This window comes from Aspergillus glaucus, assembly GCF_001890805.1.
Source record: "Aspergillus glaucus CBS 516.65 unplaced genomic scaffold ASPGLscaffold_25, whole genome shotgun sequence".
Classification (NCBI taxonomy): Eukaryota; Fungi; Ascomycota; class Eurotiomycetes; order Eurotiales; family Aspergillaceae; genus Aspergillus; species Aspergillus glaucus.
Genome location: NW_019170477.1, coordinates 252,995 through 272,213, shown reverse-complemented (window position 1 = coordinate 272,213; position 19,219 = coordinate 252,995). Strand labels below are relative to the sequence as shown.

The 19,219-nt window shown below is 51.5% G+C and overlaps 10 protein-coding genes across 10 annotated transcripts; 5 read left to right on the top strand and 5 right to left on the bottom strand.

Annotated features, from left to right (window-relative positions):
• Positions 1-745: 745 nt before the first annotated feature.
• Positions 746-4,020, top strand: ASPGLDRAFT_39239 (putative importin 13; the record flags this gene model as incomplete). The annotated part of the gene is made up of 4 exons (XM_022545045.1): positions 746-808; positions 874-1,064; positions 1,133-1,619; positions 1,672-4,020. 4 exons carry the CDS (start codon positions 746-748, stop codon positions 4,018-4,020), a joined length of 3,090 nt encoding a protein of 1,029 aa, XP_022396938.1.
• Positions 4,021-4,587: 567 nt separating this feature from the next.
• Positions 4,588-5,685, top strand: ASPGLDRAFT_135120 (uncharacterized protein; the record flags this gene model as incomplete). The annotated part of the gene is made up of 1 exon (XM_022541348.1): positions 4,588-5,685. The coding sequence occupies one exon, from the start codon at positions 4,588-4,590 to the stop codon at positions 5,683-5,685; it is 1,098 nt and encodes a 365-aa protein (XP_022396937.1).
• Positions 5,686-5,830: 145 nt separating this feature from the next.
• ASPGLDRAFT_29225 (seipin co-factor family protein) lies at positions 5,831-6,358 on the bottom strand (the record flags this gene model as incomplete). Its single annotated transcript, XM_022543830.1, has 1 exon — positions 5,831-6,358. One exon carries the CDS (start codon positions 6,356-6,358, stop codon positions 5,831-5,833), a length of 528 nt encoding a protein of 175 aa, XP_022396936.1.
• A 544-nt stretch (positions 6,359-6,902) lies between these two features.
• On the bottom strand, positions 6,903-7,875 carry ASPGLDRAFT_135102 (pyridoxal 5'-phosphate synthase subunit PdxS; the record flags this gene model as incomplete). The annotated part of the gene is made up of 2 exons (XM_022541346.1): positions 6,903-7,715; positions 7,777-7,875. 2 exons carry the CDS (start codon positions 7,873-7,875, stop codon positions 6,903-6,905), a joined length of 912 nt encoding a protein of 303 aa, XP_022396935.1.
• A 323-nt stretch (positions 7,876-8,198) lies between these two features.
• Positions 8,199-8,963, top strand: ASPGLDRAFT_887284 (uncharacterized protein). The gene has a single exon (XM_022550449.1). It carries the CDS (start codon positions 8,441-8,443, stop codon positions 8,825-8,827), a length of 387 nt encoding a protein of 128 aa, XP_022396934.1. The 5' UTR covers positions 8,199-8,440; the 3' UTR covers positions 8,828-8,963.
• ASPGLDRAFT_51822 (origin recognition complex subunit 2) lies at positions 8,850-10,940 on the bottom strand. Its single transcript, XM_022547615.1, has 2 exons — positions 10,879-10,940; positions 8,850-10,817 (listed from the first exon to the last, which is right to left on the bottom strand). Exons 1-2 carry the CDS (start codon positions 10,879-10,881, stop codon positions 9,159-9,161), a joined length of 1,662 nt encoding a protein of 553 aa, XP_022396933.1. The 5' UTR covers positions 10,882-10,940; the 3' UTR covers positions 8,850-9,158.
• A 207-nt stretch (positions 10,941-11,147) lies between these two features.
• On the top strand, positions 11,148-12,873 carry ASPGLDRAFT_51820 (bifunctional ornithine acetyltransferase/N-acetylglutamate synthase). Its single transcript, XM_022547614.1, has 3 exons — positions 11,148-11,202; positions 11,283-11,768; positions 11,825-12,873. The coding sequence occupies exons 2-3, from the start codon at positions 11,311-11,313 to the stop codon at positions 12,741-12,743; spliced, it is 1,377 nt and encodes a 458-aa protein (XP_022396932.1). The 5' UTR covers positions 11,148-11,202; positions 11,283-11,310; the 3' UTR covers positions 12,744-12,873.
• A 3-nt stretch (positions 12,874-12,876) lies between these two features.
• ASPGLDRAFT_157638 (translocon subunit SEC61) lies at positions 12,877-15,009 on the bottom strand. Its single transcript, XM_022542397.1, has 5 exons — positions 14,844-15,009; positions 14,669-14,769; positions 14,445-14,612; positions 13,313-14,388; positions 12,877-13,260 (listed from the first exon to the last, which is right to left on the bottom strand). Exons 1-5 carry the CDS (start codon positions 14,851-14,853, stop codon positions 13,179-13,181), a joined length of 1,437 nt encoding a protein of 478 aa, XP_022396931.1. The 5' UTR covers positions 14,854-15,009; the 3' UTR covers positions 12,877-13,178.
• A 430-nt stretch (positions 15,010-15,439) lies between these two features.
• On the bottom strand, positions 15,440-16,864 carry ASPGLDRAFT_135427 (uncharacterized protein; the record flags this gene model as incomplete). The annotated part of the gene is made up of 1 exon (XM_022541378.1): positions 15,440-16,864. One exon carries the CDS (start codon positions 16,862-16,864, stop codon positions 15,440-15,442), a length of 1,425 nt encoding a protein of 474 aa, XP_022396930.1.
• A 1,373-nt stretch (positions 16,865-18,237) lies between these two features.
• On the top strand, positions 18,238-19,203 carry ASPGLDRAFT_39230 (putative cyclin; the record flags this gene model as incomplete). Its single annotated transcript, XM_022545044.1, has 2 exons — positions 18,238-18,498; positions 18,562-19,203. The coding sequence occupies 2 exons, from the start codon at positions 18,238-18,240 to the stop codon at positions 19,201-19,203; spliced, it is 903 nt and encodes a 300-aa protein (XP_022396929.1).
• Positions 19,204-19,219: the final 16 nt, after the last annotated feature.

The window sequence follows — 19,219 nt, the reverse complement described above, 5'->3', positions numbered from 1 at the left end:
CTCTGGAAGTGCAACCAATCCCTTTGTCTGGCCGGACGTTGCACTGATACAAGTGAGGACTGTATGGGAAGGAGGGGGATTAGACAAGAATGTTAGGCACTGTCGCGTGTCTTTGCCAGAAATGGAGAGATGGCTTGGATGCAAGAATTAAGCTATGAAATGATATCGGATGAGTTGTCTCCCCGGTATTTTCGGTAATTACCGTTGATTACCATTTCTATAAATCAGAGAAACACATTCACAATCACAATAAGCCCTCTCTAGTCCATGTGATATGCAAATTACCGTCTGCATTTCTTGCAGAATTCCCAGGCCGGTTGACAATATTATATCCAGAATATCAACTGGTTAGCAGGATGGAGAGACAATGCCGGAATCCTGGCGGCTGACCGGAGTTGTTTTGCTAGGATTGAAGCTGAATTGTCCCTGCAGGCTGGGCAGGACTGACGAATGTGTTTGCTTATTCTTTATTATTACTAGCATTATAGACACAGGATTCGTCCATCCTTTCCTCTTCCAACAAAACGGTTTTTTAAGATCTCTCCAACGTCTCGTCTCATCTCGTCTCCGAAAAATACACAAACACATCGTCCCTCCATCCCACCTTCCTCACCGCCTGACTGTTCCGTGATAGCGTTATCAGCACGTGACTGCTCGTCGACGGTCCCTCCTGATAGTCCACTGCGAGACTCCACCGTTCTCCAATTCTCTCCTCGACCGGAAACGGTTCATTCGTGTTTCGGCCATGTCTATGGATGGGTTAGGTCAGGCCTCGGATGTGCAGCTGGTCATCAATGAGTCCAGGACGGTAAGTCCTCTTTTTTCCGCGCGAAAAGCACCTAATATAAAGCAATTCGCTAATCCGTCTTATAGCTTGTGTCCCAGCTCTATGACCCAGCAAATGCGGGCAATCCCCCCAAGATCACGCTTATCCAAGAGCAATTACAAACCCTCCAGAAAAGCCCTCAGGCGTGGCTGATCGCCAACAGCCTTCTCAATGATAATGGTACAGACTTGAGGTTCTTCGGGGCACTGACGTTTACCGTCAAAATCAACCAAGACTGGTGTGTGGTTGCTCTGGCTGCTGGTTCCTAGGGACCCCGGTTTATGGGATTGCTGACAATTTTTGCAGGAAACAGTTGAGTGAGAGCGAGGCCCTGGAGCTAGTTGGACGCTTAATCGACCATTTTGTCTTCTTGGTGAACAGCGGGGAGCAAGCCCTTGTGATTAGGAAACTTGCTTCAAGCCTGTCAACCATCTTCCTCAAACCTAATTCGCCTTGGATTCGTGCCGTCTGGAATCTTGCTGCTTCATTGGCAAACGGCAAGCACCTATCCGAGGAACAATGTCAGTCACTAGATCTGGGGAACACAATCCTTCCAGCAATGTCCGAAACCCAGATCGTTGCACTTCTCATGTTTTCCAACATCCTTGGAGAAGAAATCAATAAATGCAGCGCGGAAATCAAAGGAACTGACTATAACAAACGAGTAAATGAGAACATCGCGGATGCTCTTTGTCTCGTCGGATTTGTCCTTCGCCATGTTCTGCAGCGGGAGGCATCTGGTAACCCTGTCCCTGACGCCACACCGGGAACAGAAGCCATCAATTCGTACAATGTAAGTAGGCTGACCCGTAACATCTGCTCGGGAAACTGACTCAACCCACAAGTCATGGCTGTCTGTTCGAGGTGTGAATCAAGTTCGTGAAATGATATCAGCACCCCAACTGGCTTCAACAGCGAGCCTTGTGATTGAAAGCTTGAGGGTGGACAATCTGTCAAAGACGGCTGCTCAAGTTCTGAACGAATTAATAGAAACGCGACACTCCGTCTTCGACCAAGATCATTTCAACACCATCCTAGAATACCTTGTCGGCGATATTGGGACCACTTGTGTCTCCTCTATCATGGATGGTGATTTTGACGACGAAAACATTACGTTCTTGGAGCTTCTATTGGCCTATTCGTCGTTAAAACAAGAAGAGCTACTCTCAGGACCGTCGGATTCGCGGCACGAGAAAGTTCTTGCATTCCTCCACACCATTTTCAAAGCACCGGGCTTTGCTGTAGTCGACGATTCGGCATCACCCCTCGTCCTCGAATGGTGGACTGCAGCTGCTGATGACCTGCAAATGGTGATCGATGATGCGGAGGGGCAACCCAGCCATAACTTTGCCAAGCAACATCTGGCTCAAGCTGCCCTCGAATGCTTTGAGAAGCTGAAATACCCGAGCAAAGAGGAGCTGCGCGAGTGGAATAGCGAAAACCGCAATGAATTTAGTGTATTCCGGCGAGATGTTTGCGACTTTCTTCTTGCGGTCTATCCCATGCTGGGTGTGGAGTTGATCCAAGTTCTTCAACAACGTGCAACATCATCTTTGGCGACTCAGGATTGGACAACATTTGAGGCTGCGATCTTTTGCATGGCACAACTCTCCGAAGCTGTCGATGAAAACCAACATGCTGACACATGCTTGAATGCGATTTTCTTCAGCGATGAATTTGCCCGACTGTGCATGGGTGAGGGTGTAACGATCCCTGATACACCTCGCCAGACATTGGTGGACATGCTGGGACAATACAAGTCGTATTTTGAACGCTCACACGATTTGCTGCCCAGCGTCTTGACTTTCTTATTTGCGTCGCTTGAAGTTGGTCCATGTGCGCCGACTGCGTCCAAATCTATCTCTTATTTATGTAAGTCATGCCGCCACGCACTCAAGTTTGAACTGCCAGCATTCGTGAGCCAGTTTGAACAATTTCAATTCAAACCCACTGCTACGTCCCTCACTATGGAGAAGGTCTTGGAGGGCATTGCGGCCATTATACAGACATTGCACACAGAGCAAGAAAAAGCGCAACATCTCGAGAGAATTCTACGTTTCTTCCGGCAGCAAGCGGATGTTGCACGAGAAGAAGTCTCCCACGGACTGCTGGAGCCTGCTATCAGTCGCGGCCAATTGGTGCTACGCTGTCTCGCGAGTATTGGCAAGGGTCTTCGAGCTGACGGGGAGATCGTACTGGACTCCAGTGACGTTAACTCCGGAGACCCTTACCCACCGACGTTCTGGAATACTAATAACTCGGCACAGAGCATGATCATGGCATGCATGCAGCTCTTGATGACCGATTTCCCATTGGATATCACCATGATTGAAGCGGCCTGTGATATTCTGAAGGCCGGTTATACTGAGAAGACTGGCCCATATGTCTTCCCACCGATACTAACTGTCAACTTCGTTAAAAGTCTCCCGTTGGGTAGCACTGGGGCTGATGTAGTCATGGGGACGGCCTCTGCCTTCCTGGCATCTCATAGTGCCCATCCACAGCGCATTCGAGACGAAGTTGTCGCATTGATTGTCCATCTGTATGACGCTTTCTGCTGGATGCATGAAAGGCCAGAATCCTATGATCCTGAGGTTGCGAACAGTGGCATTGACTTCCTTACGCGCCTTATCCCCAAGTACCATCCTTTCTTGTTTGCACTTACCATGACGCCGCAAGAGCTAGGGCAAAACGAGGGTGGGCATTCACAACGGCCACCGATCCTACAAGCGATTTTGAACTTTACACTCATTGCTTTGCAAGGACAGGAGCCTCTCCCTCTTCGTTCTGCTGCCCAGTTCTGGATAAGCGTATTCAACCTTCCGGGCGGCGTGACTCCCCACACGTCCGATCCAGTCCAGACAGCCATTCGAGACTGTCTTCCAGCGCTCTGCCGTATTCTCATGTCGCGGATTGCTGGTCAATGTGCGCGGTCTGACCTCGACCATCTCTCTGAAGTCCTTCGCAGGGTCATTTTCAAGTATCAGGGACTAGCTCGCCCACACCTAATTGCAACGCTTGACGCCGTGGCAGCTAGCCAAGCTGAACAGCAGAAACCTGTTGTATCGCCCGAGGAGAGACAACGCTTCCTTGCACAACTCACAGTCGCCAGGAATGGTAGGGCGCAAGCCATTCAGGTGGTTCGTGGTTTCTGGGTCAAGTGTCGCGGAGCGGGATTCGATTATGTTGGTTAGTAGTCAAGAACAAGAACGCATAAAGAAAATATTATTCAACAAAGAGGCGACAACAAAGAGAAGAAAAAGTACGGAATACCGAGAGGTCCAAAATGAGGCACGAGTTTCGGTGTAATCATAAGGCTGCGAAGATGCTATTTTGGTGAGAACCCCTCCGATCAGTGGATACTGGCGAGACCGACATGTGTGAGATTGCTGTGGGCCAGCTTCAGCCCAGCCACCGAGGCGGTGCAGCGTTTGTGCACGCTAGACGCCAATGCGAAACTCCGCATACAAAAAGTCGCTGCAGACCGTGTCCCGTGTCCATGTCAGTTTCCTTCGTGTCCCGGTGGCATTGGTTTTCTCTAGGGACTTTTGTTTTGGACTGAAAGAGTGTCCGGCACCTTTGAGTTGGTGATTCTTTGGCAGCCCGACAGTGAAGTGGAATATTCCGCTTAATTTTAGAGAGGCCTGATTGTTGTTCAGCTGTCACTGATATAACATCGTTTTCCTCATTGCATTGCATTGGTTTTCTTTCTATCGTTTTTCTATCACATTCCGATCGGAAATTGTTCGGTATCTTGCATAATGCCTCGTGCCTCCAGTACTATGCAGCGCACCGATTCATTGGATCCAGCTACGACATGTAGAGGCCTCACGGGCAACGGTCGACCCTGTCGCCGGCCACTGGCGGGCGACGAAACTGGCCCAGCCAAGTATTACTGCTGGCAGCACCAGGATCAAGCCGCCGCCGCAGCAGCATCTGCACCTGCAACCACGCATGCAACGACCAACTATGCAGCGCAGTCGAGAACCAGCGTCGACACTTTGATGGAGCGACTGAATATCAACGATCCCCAGGCGCCACCCAAGAAATCCAAATCAAAGGGAGGCCTCCTTTGCTGCTGCTTCAATCTCATCTGCGGCGGCGACGACGAGCCAACACCACCACCCAGGCCCGTCCAGTCGCAATCGCAATCGCAATCGCGGCCTTCATCCAAGCCCCCAACTACACGTCCAAGTGCAGGACAATCCCGCTGGATCCCCTCATCTCTATCGCCCGCGACACAAAAGAAGCTCCTCTCAGAAATCGAAAAACCCGTCTCAGACAAAGACGAAGACGGCTATATCTACATGTTCTGGGTCACTCCCACAGACAGCTCCAGATCCGCCCCTCCCCCGGCAGAAATCGGCTCCTCGCTATTCGCCAACTTTGCCGAGAACCGAGAACTGCCGGACCAAATCCGCAGTATTCGCGACGCTATCCGCGCAGCGCGCGATCACAACGCGCTCGCTACCAACCCCACAGACCAAACCCCGGGTAGCGTGCGGTTGAAGATCGGACGGACGAACAACGTTCATCGCCGTATCAACGAGTGGACGAAACAATGCTCGAACGATCTCACCCTGCTGCGGTATTACCCGTACACGGAGATGTCGTCGCTGCCTCCGTCCGCCAGTGCAACGGAGAAGAAAGTCCCCTTTGTGCATCGCGTCGAGCATCTGATTCATATTGAGTTGGGGGATCTTCGCATTCGGGACATGGGGCCTTGTCCGGACTGCGGGAAGAAGCATCAGGAGTGGTTTGAGGTTTCGGCTGAGCGGGAGGCGTTGCAGTGGGTTGATGGGGCTATTCGGCGGTGGTGTGAGTGGGCGGAGGCGCATAAGAGGAAGCAGAGGCGTTAGCTGTTTTTTTGAGCATTAATATGTGCATATTGCATTGTAATCTAGATTGGTATATTGGACATAACAGGACAGGACATTAAATGAGATCTTCAGACGTTGTCAATAACCCTCAGTTCAACCGTGTTACACACATCCAAACCCAACCTTAGATTGTAACCTTGAACATCCCATTCTCCCTCTTAATGTTACCCCCCTCCTTATAACCACTGCTAGCACTACCACCATATCTCCCAACATATCCACCCCAAACCCACCTCCCCACAAAAACCACCCCCCACCCCCATCCCCAAGCCACAACCCCCAGAATCCCCGTAATCACCAAAACCGGCCCTAACACCAATAATCCCAACAACGCAAATAACCCCGCCGCAACAATACCAGCCGTCAACACACCAGTTGTAAACAGGAGGATCGGTAGAATAGAAGTCAGGAATTGGGCGACGAGAAAGGTTGTTAGGAGCGGGTGGGCGTTGAAGTGTTTTTGGAGGGATTTTAGGGCGGCGGTTGCCGGGGGGTTGATGTATGTTGTTATGAGAGTGTGGAGGTGTTCTGTTTTGGATGATTTGGTGTTGGATTGGGGTTTCTGGGGTTGTTGTTGTTTCGGTGGTGGGAGGGATTCGGGTTTGAATTGGGGTGCGGTGGTTGTGTAGCCGTTTTCGACTGGGATTGCCATTGTTGCGTTTTGGGTAGACTTAACTCGGCTCGATTCGACTAACGCGGTCTTGATGGGTTTGTAAAGGTGTCTGTGCAATGAGATGATGATGATAGGAGAAAGTTACGAGCTGACTCGGACTCAAGCAAGTTGGCAGAAGGCGGTATGGTTCTGCCAGATGTATTTTCTACTTACATAGTTGGTTATCGCGTGTATGGCTGTAATTTTGTATACACTCGCCAAGGTTTCTCCATGTAGCAGAGCTCAGGAAATTGGTTGGGTTTGTTTTAATTCACGGACGGGATATTGTCGGGAATAATGGATCCTGATGAAGGTTGTCTGAAGGCCTGAGCATGTTGTAGCCCGGGTATATATCGTGGCTCGGTGAACTAAAGCAGGTGCGATTTTATGTTTTGAACGGCCTTTTGAGGTAGTGTACCAGGAATTATCATGGCTCGTAAATGACAATCACTTTTCAGTGCTCAAATACATATCAACAACAGAAAATGTAGGCAAGATGCTGTACAAATAAACTTCCAAACGCCATAACAAAACACACTCAAGTCTACCACCCGCGCTTGGCCAACTTGTCACCCTCAGCCATGTGCGACACGTTAATACCAACAATAGCCTCACCCAGACCCTGACTGACTTCCGCAAGAACCTTGGGGTCCTTGAAGTGAGTCACAGCTTGCACAATCGCCTTCGCGCGCTTCTTCGGGTCACCGGACTTGAAGATACCAGATCCGACAAACACACCGTCACAGCCCATCTGCATCATCAGCGCCGCGTCGGCAGGAGTGGCAACACCACCAGCAGCAAAGTTGACAACAGGAAGACGGCCCTTCTCAGCAGTCTCGCGGAGTAGCTCGTACGAGCAGCCCAGCTCACGCGCGTACAGACGCAGCTCGGGCTCAGCGTTAGGCGAGCTCTGCAGGATCGCGCGCGCACGCGCAACATCCGAGTTAACAGTACGCATGTGCTTAACGGCCTCCACAACGTCTCCGGTACCAGCCTCGCCCTTGGTGCGGATCATAGCGGCTCCCTCGGAGATACGGCGCAGGGCCTCGCCGAGGTTACGGCAGCCGCAGACGAAGGGGACCTTGTAGTTGTGCTTGGTGACGTGGTGGACGTCGTCGGCGGGGGTGAGGACTTCAGACTCGTCGATGTAGTCGACGCCGACGGCTTCGAGGATTTGGCACTCGACGAAGTGGCCGATGCGGGCCTTGGCCATGACGGGGATGGTCACGGCTTCCATGATCTCTTTGATCATGCCGGGGTCGGACATGCGCGCCACGCCACCGTCTTTTCTGATATCGGCGGGGACTCGTTCGAGGGCCATGACGGCGGCGGCACCGGCTTCTTCAGCAATGCGGGCCTGTGGCAGGAATTGTTAGTATCATTTCGCATTTTCAGTACCGGTTTCCTGGTGAGCATACCTGCTCCGCATTGACAACGTCCATGATAACACCACCCTTCAACATCTGGGCCAAACCGGCCTTGACCGTGAAGTCGGGGACACCGTTCTGCTGAGCCATTGTGACGGATATAGAAGATAGGTAGGATCGAGAAGAAGACAAGCAATTGAGTAAGAACAGAGGAAAGAATGAATTGACCGTTCAAGAGAAAGTAAACCCCGCTTAAAAAGAAAGGAATGAGTCAACGGACAGGTTCTAAACAGAAAATACTTAGCTTAGAATTGCCTCCAGCGGCGAACGAACCACTTCTTTTCCCCTCCCCCGCCGAACTTTTTCCTTCCGAGGGGCAGCCGTTCTCTGATTGGTCCCCCGTCCCGTGTTCACGTGCCACCAGTTCTCCGCGGATAAGTCATGTGATTGCTGACTGTAGTGTATGGTCATTTTGTACAGTAAGTTACAGATGGACTGACCGCCTGATGACGTCACAGTGTACAATCACCGTCTGTTGCTATAGTCAAGCAACATTCCAGTTGTCCTGTAGTTACTTTAGTTTCTCAATTGCTTCAGTATCTTAACCTCTCCTACTATACCATATACAGTCAACCATCACAACTAATCCAATCGAACCACCATCGAACAATTATCAATCCCACACCAACCAGTACCTGGTATACAACAAGACAAGATGTCCCTCCTCCTCTCCCGAACCTCCACAGTCCTAGGCATCGGCTTCGGCCTCTCCCTCACAATGCACCCCCTCTCCCCTCTCCGCTCCAGTGCATCTCCAATACAATGCCAATACACCGCCCCCTACTACCGCACCGAAACCCCCGCCGCAGAAACCGGCTGGGGCGTTCCCTCCGACGACCACCTGCTGTCCAAGCAGGGCAAGACGAGACCGAACACTGGCACAGGGCTTCTGACGAAGAATAATATGAAGCAGGTTAGTCTGGGGAGTGTGTTGGGGTTGGTTGCGGGGGTTGGGTTGAGGGCTTTTTCGAGGGTTTTGGTTGTGTTGATTGGGATGGGGGTTGTTTTTGTTGAGGTATGTCGGACCCTGTTGGATAGATGAGGGATGGATGCTGACAACTGATAGTGGGCTGCGTCGAAGGGGTATAACATTGTGCCTGTGAACCGGTTGCAGAGATATGTCAAGAACACCGACTTGCAGAGGACGTTGTCGAAATATGCGCCGTTCAAGGTGACTTTCGGTACCACCATGTCGCTTGCTGCGTTTGCGCAGTTCTAGTGTCAAGAGGTTCTCGATAATAGGTGTGGAGGGTAGTATGGTTATCTTGTTCATGTTGCAGTACTATGTACCTAAATAAAAACTCCCGCTAGGCATTAATTAATACAAGTTCCCTTCATACGAGGACATATATACGCACGGGTATCATGACAACTCAGCTCAACACCAAATCCTCCAAAACACCCTCCATCTCCTCCCGAGACAAAGGAACCCCCAATATCTCCATCCCACTCGCGTCCATCCGCGACGTGATCATCTGGTGATCGTGAAATTCCTTCAACAGCGTGCGGAACATCATCTCCGACGAAGCGATGAATTCCTCCGTTGCCTTTTGGTACAGCATGCGGAATTCAATGCCTGTTTCGTCGTGGGCATTGTTCTCTCCTTGTCCTTGGCCACCGTCTTCGTCGTCCGAGTTATGTCCTTCGTCCAGCATTGTTATTAACTCAGTTAGGAGAAGGCGGTACAAGTTCTGTGCGTTCTCCGGAAGACTTTTAAGCACGAACCCGACACCTTCTTTGCCTCCGATGCGGCGGCCTTTGCGGCCCAAGAGGCCGTGGACTTCTTCGACAATGTCGAACTCTGCATCGAAGGCGGCGAATGTAGTGCAATCGTGGAAGACAAAGTTGTATTGATCGCGGAAGTTAATATCCCACATCAAAAGGAAGTTCGGTGTGTCCGCTGTCGCGAGTAGACGGATCATAGGTGTTGCGGCTAGTCGGGATAAGAGGGCTTGGTTCACTGCTCGTCGGAGCGGAGGCGCATCGATCGAGTTGATGAGGACTGTGATAGGCTCTTGGGACGGTCGTGACTTGAGGACGGACTGCAATAACTCCAACACCTCGACTGGCTGGGAACCCAGCTTCGACGGGAGATCTGCACCGAGGACGGCTGTGGCGATCGTAGCGAAGATAGATCGAATGGAGATATTAGGTGTATGTCCGTTGACAATCACAATCGACGGCGACGCTGGACTATGCTTCTGATAAAGCCAATCCGCGAAAGACTGCAAAAGCCTCCGCTTGGACCCAAACCCATACAAACAGATGTTGAACCCCTGATCGAATTCAAAGTCCCACTGCGGAAACGACCGATGATGCAAGTCAAGCAGAAACTCCTTCTCCCTCTTACACGGATCCGTATACCGCGCCAATGTATCAAAGTATTCCTCATGCGTTAACAGCGATACCTTATTCAGCGTATTATTTGAGGTATGTGTCGGACCCGCCCGATTCTGGAAGAAATATCGTTCATGCGGCGGGAGTTCACCTTCCGGCGTTGGAGATCGCTTGTTTCTCGCACCCTTCGGTCGTCCTGCGCGGCGTTTGGACGTTTGTGCTGGCTTTTCTGTCGGCTCTGCTGACGCTTCCACAGATTCCCTCACTTCTTTATCCGCAGCTGCGGTGGCCGCGGGTGCATCATTCTCATCCTCCAATATCTCCTCCGCTAACTGATCAGCTCCATCCCATACCTCCTCATCATCCTGCTCGAGTAGTAACCGCGCACTCTTCTTCTTAGCAGACCGGTCCGCATTCCGTGCTCGTGTAGGCGTCGAAACAGCCGTGGGTTTGGTAGGAGTAATGAAAAGGGCTTTTGCCTTTGCTCGTTGCGTAGGTGTCTTTAGTCCGGATTCTTTCAGGGCAGCCGGAGTCGCGGCGTTGGATTTTCGGGGCGTTCGTTTCGTCGGACTCGCCTCGGGGGGGCCATTGCCATTGATGTTGTTATTCACGGAGCCATTTGCCGTGGTTCTCTGCCTCTTGGGCGTGGATACCGGACGGTATTCATCTTCGGAACCGGAATCTGGTTGTTTGCGCTTCATCTCGTGAGTTGCCAGTTCAAGTCAATGGATATCGGGATCAAAGGCGGATCAATACCATTAAAACAACAGGGGCAACGCAGGTACAATAGCGGCAATGCAAGGGCTGGAGATTGCTGGGAATGTTCAATGTGGTTTTCCTTGTTCCTGAATAGAATCCGCCGGCGTGGTCTTTTTGCGCGTCTGGAACGCGTCCCAATGAGGAAAGATGCCGATGGGTTTCTCCGGTCCCGCGATATCGGAGCAGTGATTCGAGAAGATAAAATACTCATTCGGCTGTTTAATTAACGTGCACGCAGGTATTTATTCGAGTCTTGTGAAGTGGGAGGTTTATCTGCTGCCCCCACGTAGCAATTGACCGGAATTGGCATAGAGGTGCATCGTGAGTCACCACTCCCACGAGGATATAAATTGAACCTCCTCCGTCACACTGAAACCAAGACCATCGCTAACATCTCAAAGTGTCATGGCCTCCCAACCCGTAGCCACAATGGCTACCTCAACCTTCGCGCGCATGGCCAAAGGCCAAGTCCGCCACTACTCCGCACCATTGGAAATGTCCATCCCGCAATCCAAGAAGCAATTCATCCCTGCCTCCGGCACCTACCCCAAGGGCTTCAACGTCTCCGGCACGCACGTCGGCGTGAAAGCCTCCAACACCAAGTTCCCGGACCTCGCGCTGATCTCGTCCGAGACGCCGTGCTCGGCTGCCGCGGTGTTTACGACGAATAAGTTCCAGGCTGCGCCGGTGCAGGTTAGTCGGGAGACGTTGCAGAGTCGGCGGGGGAGTGGGATTCGGTCTGTGGTTATTAACTCCGGGTGTGCGAATGCTGTTACGGGTAAGGGGGGTGTGGAGGATGCGGTTGGTATGGGTGGTAAGGTGGATGAGTGTAATGGAATCACTGAGCCGAGTACGATTGTCATGAGTACTGGTGTTATTGGACAGCGGTACGTCCCCCCATCCTCTCATATCTATAGAAAACTGACCTGACTGACTCTGGAAGACTGCCGATTTCCAAAATCCTCTCCAAAATCCCCACAGCCCACGCCAACCTCTCCCCAACCCACGACTCCTGGCTCACAACCGCCCGCGCAATCTGCACAACAGACACCTTCCCCAAACTCCTCTCCCAAACCTTCACCCTCCCCTCCTCCCCCGGCCGCACCTACTCCCTCGCCGGCATGACCAAAGGCGCCGGCATGATCCACCCCAACATGGCCACCCTCCTCGGCGTCCTGTGCACAGACGCCCCCATAGAACCGCCCGCCCTCCAGTCCCTGCTCAAGCACGCCGTCGACCGCTCGTTTAACTCGATCTCCATAGACGGAGACACGAGTACCAACGATACCATTGCTATTCTTGCGAATGGAGCTGCTGGCGGGGCGCCGGTTAACTCGTCTTCGTCGAATGATTATACGGTTATGCGTGATGTCTTGACGACCTTTGCGCAGTCGCTTTCGCAGCTCGTTGTTCGTGACGGTGAGGGCGCTACGAAGTTCGTCACTGTGCGCGTGCAGAACTCGCCGTCCTATGACTCTGGTAAACTCATCGCTTCGACTATCGCTCGCTCCCCGCTCGTCAAGACGGCCTTGTACGGCCGCGACGCGAACTGGGGTCGTATTCTCTGTGCTATTGGTTACACGCAGGGTGTTGCGGAGGGCACTGTTGTGCCGGAGCGCACGAGCGTGAGCTTCAAGCCTGTTGATGGGAGCCCCGTTCTTAAGCTCTTGGTGAACGGTGAGCCGGAGCAGGTTGATGAGGAGCGGGCTAGTGCGATTCTGCAGCATGAGGATTTGGAGATTCTGGTTGATTTGGGTGGTGGTGAGCAGGGTGAGAAGGGCCTTGGTGGTGAGGAGGCTACGTACTGGTTCTGTGACTTTAGTCATGAGTATGTGACTATCAACGGTGACTACCGGACCTAAGCCGGAGAAAAGGTGTTAGTTGAAAAGTTGAGTCGTTATACCCAACTTCACTGTGTATGTATATGCGTTGTCGATTTGTCTTTTTAAAATGCACAAGCTACTAGTCTTTTAAATGTAAGGATAGAAGCCAATTACATCTATTTTGAATTTTCATAATATGGTTACAAACCAGGATTTGGTGTTATATACAGCACAGCCTCACTTCCTTGTAAACTCCCATCATGACAGATAACATAAAAAAAAAAGATCATAAAAGACACTATCAATACATGTATAATGAAGTATTCAAGCTCCACATCTTGCCGTCATAAATTATTATCTGTCATGTGGAAGACACCTCAGAAGAAGTCTTCGCCGTAACAGCACCAATCCTGAAACGAAGAATCAAAAGAAATCACAGTCCTATCTCATACTGTTCGTCAAAAGTTCCCCTGCTTAGCTGCCGGGGACAAGGCCCTTGAGGCCAGAACCGAAGTCGCCCTCTCGGGCAGCAATTTCGAAGTATCCGTATATAATGCTAGGAGCCGTTAGTATCAGATTCAATAGTGTGATATGAGAAGTAAACTTACGTAACAGCGAGCAGAATACCAGTGCCGCTTCCAAGAGCACCGAGAAGGTCAGAGGCAACGGACAGAGCACCAATGCAAGCACCACCGAAAGCGGCAGCAGTGGGGATGATACGCTTCAGTTCCTTGTACATGCTCTGCTCACGGTGACCGGCCATGACGAGACCCTGGTCTTTGAGCTGCTTGGCAACATCACGGGGAGCAGAGCCGGAAACCTCAATCCAGGTCTTGGAGAAGAGAGCGCAGGCAACGAGCATGAAAGCAATGTACACGGAGGTGTGAACGGGGTCAAGAAGGGCCTCCTTGAAGTTCAAGGGAGGAGACATGTAGTAGGCAATACCCGAAGCAGCGTGGAGCTGGGCAGAACCCTCACGGGGCTCCCAGACACCGAGAAGCTTGACAAGGATGTTGTCAGAGAAACGCGAGTACAGCATCTGGCTGATCAGGAAGATGTTGGAGCACAGAGCGGACTGAAGCATGATGGGCATGTTGGAGGTGTAGAACAGGCGGACGGGGTAAGAACCACGCATGCCACGCTGGCGGGAGGACTTGACGGGGATCTCAACACGGAAGCCCTGGAGGTAGATGACGGAGGCAAAGACGATGACGGTAGCCAGGAGGTTCATAACGTTGGGGAGGTTCTGGCGGTAGAAAGCTTCGTACAGAGCACGTTGCTTGTCGGGCCAGGTCAACAGGAGGTGGAACAGGGCGATGATGGCACCCTCGAACTCGGGGCCACGGCCAGTGTTGATGGTCGTGGGGGAGAAGGCCTTCCAGACAATCGACTCGCAAATGTTGGTAGCAATGAAAAGCGAGATACCGCTTCCGAGACCGTAGCCCTTCTGGAGCAGCTCATCGAGGAGGATAACCACGAGACCAGCAACAACCAGCTGAACGATCAACAGAACACAGATACCGGCACCGAGGTCGCTGGGCTGGCCGTAGAGACCAGTCAAGACGTAAACACAGGCCTGACCGAACGAAAGGATGATGGCAAAAAGCTTCTGGGCGGTCTGGTAGAGCTCACGGTCGGTCTTGAGGTCCAGGTTGACATCGATGAGGTGGGTACCAGCGAGGAGCTGCGCGCACGTCAGTCGCAAGTCAAAAACAACAGGGTATAATAGTCAATGCATACCTGGAAAACCATGCCCGAAGAAATGATGGGAGTAATACCCAACTCCATGAGCGTACCCCGGTTACTGGCCAACATCATACGTAGCCAGTACAGCGGATCCGACGTGTCGGACGAGACGATACCATACAAAGGCATCTGACTCATAACCAAGAAGATCAACAAGGTCAACTGCGCCAATTATCAGCCTCTGCGCTTTTATCCATGTTGCCAACGTTATAACATACTCCCGTCCACATCAGCTTCTGGTTGAAGGGAACCTTGGTCTCCGGGGCTGCCACCTCCGGGAGGAGGGGCGTGAAGGGCTTAATCAGATCGAGGAAGCGAACTATTATGCGGTAGTCAGTATAACTCGATCAATTGAAGCTGGAGTGACCGCGATCGCGTGTCTGGGGAACTCACGTCCGCTCATGGTGACGGTTGACCTCCCGAGTCAATAGGGGGAGGGATTAGGGAGAGAAAGAGGGAAAATAAAGAAAAAGAAGCTGGAATAGAGGACCAGCCAAAAAAAGAGTGAAGAACGATTGAATCGAAGAGAAATAGAAAAGGAAATGGAGAGACAGAGGAGATCAGGACAGAAAAGGGAAGAAGTGGTGAAGACGCCTCGCTGGCCACTTTTTCCCTTCCCAGCCACGCTAACCCGTTGAGGCCACTTGGTCGCATCTCCGCCGTACTTAACTATGGACTCTCCATATTTCGTCTCAAATTTGTGTTTATACACTTTTCTACGCTCAATTGAATGAAACATATATACTGATTTATCAACTTGTTATATTGTTTATGTTCTATATCTAGTTTGCTTTCATAGACATGCAATTCATCATGCGTCCTCCTTCCAGAGAAGTCCGCTAATCAATACATAGACCTGACAAAGGCAACTCGAGAAGATGCTGCTATCCAATACATCTTTCTCATAGAGGTGTATATACCAAGGTCATGCACGATACACAAAGGAAATGCATAGTACAAAGGAAATAAATGACACATCGATAACAAGCCTAGTCAACAAGACTCAGGCAGTCATCGACCACTGTTTCGAGCTCTCCTAACCGTGTCTTCAGGCCGTTGTTCTCTTCTTTGAGAACGCCTAGCACGGTCCAAGCTTCAGAGGATGGTACGCCATGGCATATAATGCACTTGGACGGGTTACTACCAAAAGTGGACGAGGCGAGTCCTTTGAGTCGGTCATACGCCGACGGACGTTGTGGTGTTGTACGAATGGGCTCTTTCCGGGGTTGTAATGTATTCGACGTCGGGGGAGACAGGGCGGCTTGTGGGATGTTGGGCGACAATGCCATGGTCGAAACAGTTGAAGTCGGCGACACAACACCACCACGGCGCGAGAATATGCTATCTGCCGAACTCTCATCACCAGATTCAAAGCCAGAGTCACTGGTGAACGTACTGGCGCGTTTCGAGCTTCTCTTCGAAGCGGTGAACTCGGCCCCTGAATCGGAGGTGACATCGTCCTCGAGAGGTTTGACTAGCATCACGCTGTGTCGACGTGCTTCTTCCTCTCGTTGACGTGTTTGTTTCTCTTGTTCCAACTCCTCGGCCATGGCTTTGATGGCTCTCTCTTGTTCTTGTACCTTTTCGGCCATTCCATCGAGTTGAACCTTCAGATGCCCGACACGGGTCCGTGTTTCCTCAAGCTCCTCCTGTTTTTCATTCTTGTCCGCGTTGGCTTCGTGGAGCGCGAACGTTCTTTGTTTGTAGGCGGCTTGTAGGCGTTTGATCATTGTGTCGGCGTTGTTCCGGAGGGCATCGAACGCCTCCTGGCCTTCGAGTTCGTCGGATCCGGGTGGGAACAGAGTTGCGGTGACATCGAGGTTCAGCAGCTCATCTTCAGCGGGTGCGGGGAGCTGCTCTTGTCGCTTCGATCCGAAGAGGGAAAATCGGCTAGGCGTCGTGACCTGCTTCAACGGTGATGGATAGGTCATGCGCTTCTGCGTTAGGCCCGTAGGTCGTTCCATGATGCTTGATGTTGCCATGGGTGATTCTTCGTGCATTGCTCCCACGCTGACGGGCTCCGACTTTCCTTGAAACCAGTTTGAGAATCGGTTTGCTCCTTCTCCAACCCTTCTCCGGGTAAGTGCAGTTGTGTGGTAAGCGTCGAGGTCTTCAGTAGTCTTAGACTGTTCCGTGAACGACTGTGTTGAGGGCAGAGGGGTTGGGCGGGAGATGATTTCAGTATTGACGCGGCGGTGAGAAGAGTAAGCAGGGGACTTCTTTGCAGGTGATGATGTATTGATATGCTGTGTCAAAGAAGCTGCAGGTACGTCCTCCTCGTGGGATATATGACGATCGTCATAAGGCTGCTTAATTGAGTCTCCCTTAACGGACAGAACTGCAGTCGAGGGAGGTTTAAGATTATCCAGCGCCGGAGACGGTGATATGGAAGGTTGTTCGAGACCTTGAAGCATGTTCACGTCTGAAGAATTAAAGAAGCGTGGCGTGAATAAGGGATGACGGGATTCTGGAATGGTAACTGGTAGGTTTACCGGACTGGAATGCCACGTTGATAGGGCCCGGCCGTTGAGCTGCAATAATAATGCACGGCTATGACTCGCTAGGCTAACGATTGGATTCGGGGAAGTGTGGGAGAGGAATTTGGGCAAAGTATGGAGGAAAAGGGGAACGGAGATTGAGCAGCGGTCTCCTGACGGGAGAGCGGCCTTTCTCCTTTTTTTCGTTTAGTCCCGGCGTTGATGCGGAGATTGGACTTAATCTAAGCAATAGGCCCAGACCAACAGCGTAAAGACTCAATGATGGACAATAATAGTTTGTTCCGGGTGTCGTAATAGCGAATAGCAGTCGTAATCACGTATAAAAATGTATAAAAATAATCAACTTAGGCGAAAGGGAAGCAAACGAAGCCGTATCCGAGTGATATTCCGTATGTCGTCTCCCGGGGGAGCGTTGGTAGCGAGCACAACCGGAGATACTGATACTCGCACGTGCCCTCTGGGTCGATGCGAAACGCGAAACGGAGAAATGAAAAGAGGAGTGAGCAAGCGCTAAAAAGATGATATGAAGAAACCGGGGGGATGTTTGAAAGATGACAAGGGCCCGAGTTTCAAGTGGAATCGATTCCGGGGCCTGCAAGTAAGCGACTAGCGGGAGATTCTGTATTTATGGATCGAGAATATTGACGAGGTTGGGCTGTTGACAGCGTCTCAAGTGCAGAGTATCGGGTTATTATCGCCTGCTGAGGACGTCGTCGATCGCTGAAAATGCGGTGGCTGAACGGCTTCTTTTCTCTTCTTACTCGACACAGGGCTTCTCAAGACTCCACACGCGTTGAGGCAGAGCTTTTGATTGATTGAATAAGAGATGGTGGTTTTCCGTTTTGTGTTATTCTTAGAGCAGTTCGCCGTCGCCGAGGGTGTACGATTCTTCAGACGTCACCGTCACCCGTCACCCGTCACCATGTGGATGATTGGAATGATGGTTAGCATCAGGTTTCCCGAGTATTCTGGGAATGCCTTGTAGGTACAGAGTACTCCGTAGGCATCTGGTCAGCCTGGAATGCAGAGCTGGTGCTCTCCAGTTGAAGTACTGGTATCCTACCATTTGCCATCGAGAATAGGCGTCTTCATCTCTATATAGAAGTCACTCTGCAAAGATTGAGAACAGAGTCAACGAGTATGAATTGAAATAAATCCGTAGCTGTGTAATTGTAGATAGTAGAAGGCTAAGATGGTTGAAGGGAGAGTGAGTTGAGCTCCGCGGTCACAACGAACTCTTTCAATGGCATCTGCAGCTGCAACTTCTCCAACCTAACCACCCTCCCAGCATGGCCCCCTCCAACGTCGCAGGGATGAAACAACTCTCCAATGCTCTAGCCACTCCAGATCAATTATCGAGTTCTTCCTCGTTTATCGACGGCGTTTCTCCAGACCTCGAGACCTCTATCCGTTTTGCAGGCGCCCAACTCACACAGGCAGCCGGAGTGCTGCTACGACTGTCGCAAGATGTTATAGCCCAGGCTATTGTGACTTTTACGCGGTTCTGGATAGGATCTGAAGGAGGCAGTCTCCGGATATACTCTGTCAAGGTGGGTGGACCAATGAAACTTACCTGTTTTGAGGACCAGCTGGTTAACACAATGACTGAATAGGACGTGTCTGCAGCCTCCCTCTACCTAACAGCGAAACTCTCCTTCCAACCGACCTCACAGCGCTCAGTCCTAAACGTCTACACCTTCCTTCTATCAAAGGATGCCTCGCCACTATGGTTCATAAACCCCCAGGGCGCGCCGGAGAAGCCCTCCCCGGAATCCTACTCCCTCTCCGAAGGAGGCTACCAAACCGAACGATCGATCCTCTTACGCATTGAATCCATTATCCTACGCGCTCTCGGTTTCGATACACACGTCGCACTACCGCACGCCATCGCTCTTACATATCTACAGACCCTAGGCGTGCAGTCACCATCGGTCGCGCGACGGGTTTTCGAGCATCTCAACAGCGCGCTTTTATCGCCGCAGTTGCTCTACATTACGCACCAGCCAAATGCACTTGCTGCCGCTGCGATATATCTGGCCTCCCGGGAGGAAGGGGTGAAACTCGTTGATGAGGAGTGGTGGCAGGTGTTTGATGTTGATCGGGAAGAGCTTGGGTTTTTGGTAGTGGGGATGAGGAGTATGGAGGGGTTTGCGCGTGCGGAGAGGGAGAAGTGGAAGGGACGGACGGTTCCTATGGTTGTTGATGAGGTGGAGGCTGAGGTTGAGAGGGGCAGAATGATGGCGGAGGGCGAGTGAATGTCATGCTAGGCTG

Bases quoted from the DNA above. Each gene is read 5' to 3' on its own strand.
- ASPGLDRAFT_887284 (XM_022550449.1), top strand. From the start codon at position 8,441: ATGTCCCTCCTCCTCTCCCGAACCTCCACAGTCCTAGGCATCGGCTTC.
- ASPGLDRAFT_51820 (XM_022547614.1), top strand. From the start codon at position 11,311: ATGGCTACCTCAACCTTCGCGCGCATGGCCAAAGGCCAAGTCCGCCAC. The intron at 11,769-11,824 runs GTACGTCCCCCC...TGACTCTGGAAG, and splicing joins ACTGGTGTTATTGGACAGCG to ACTGCCGATTTCCAAAATCC.
- ASPGLDRAFT_157638 (XM_022542397.1), bottom strand. The intron at 14,613-14,668 runs GTATGTTATAAC...TAATTGGCGCAG, and splicing joins AGAAGCTGATGTGGACGGGA to TTGACCTTGTTGATCTTCTT. The intron at 13,261-13,312 runs GTAAGTTTACTT...AACGGCTCCTAG, and splicing joins GGTATTCTGCTCGCTGTTAC to CATTATATACGGATACTTCG.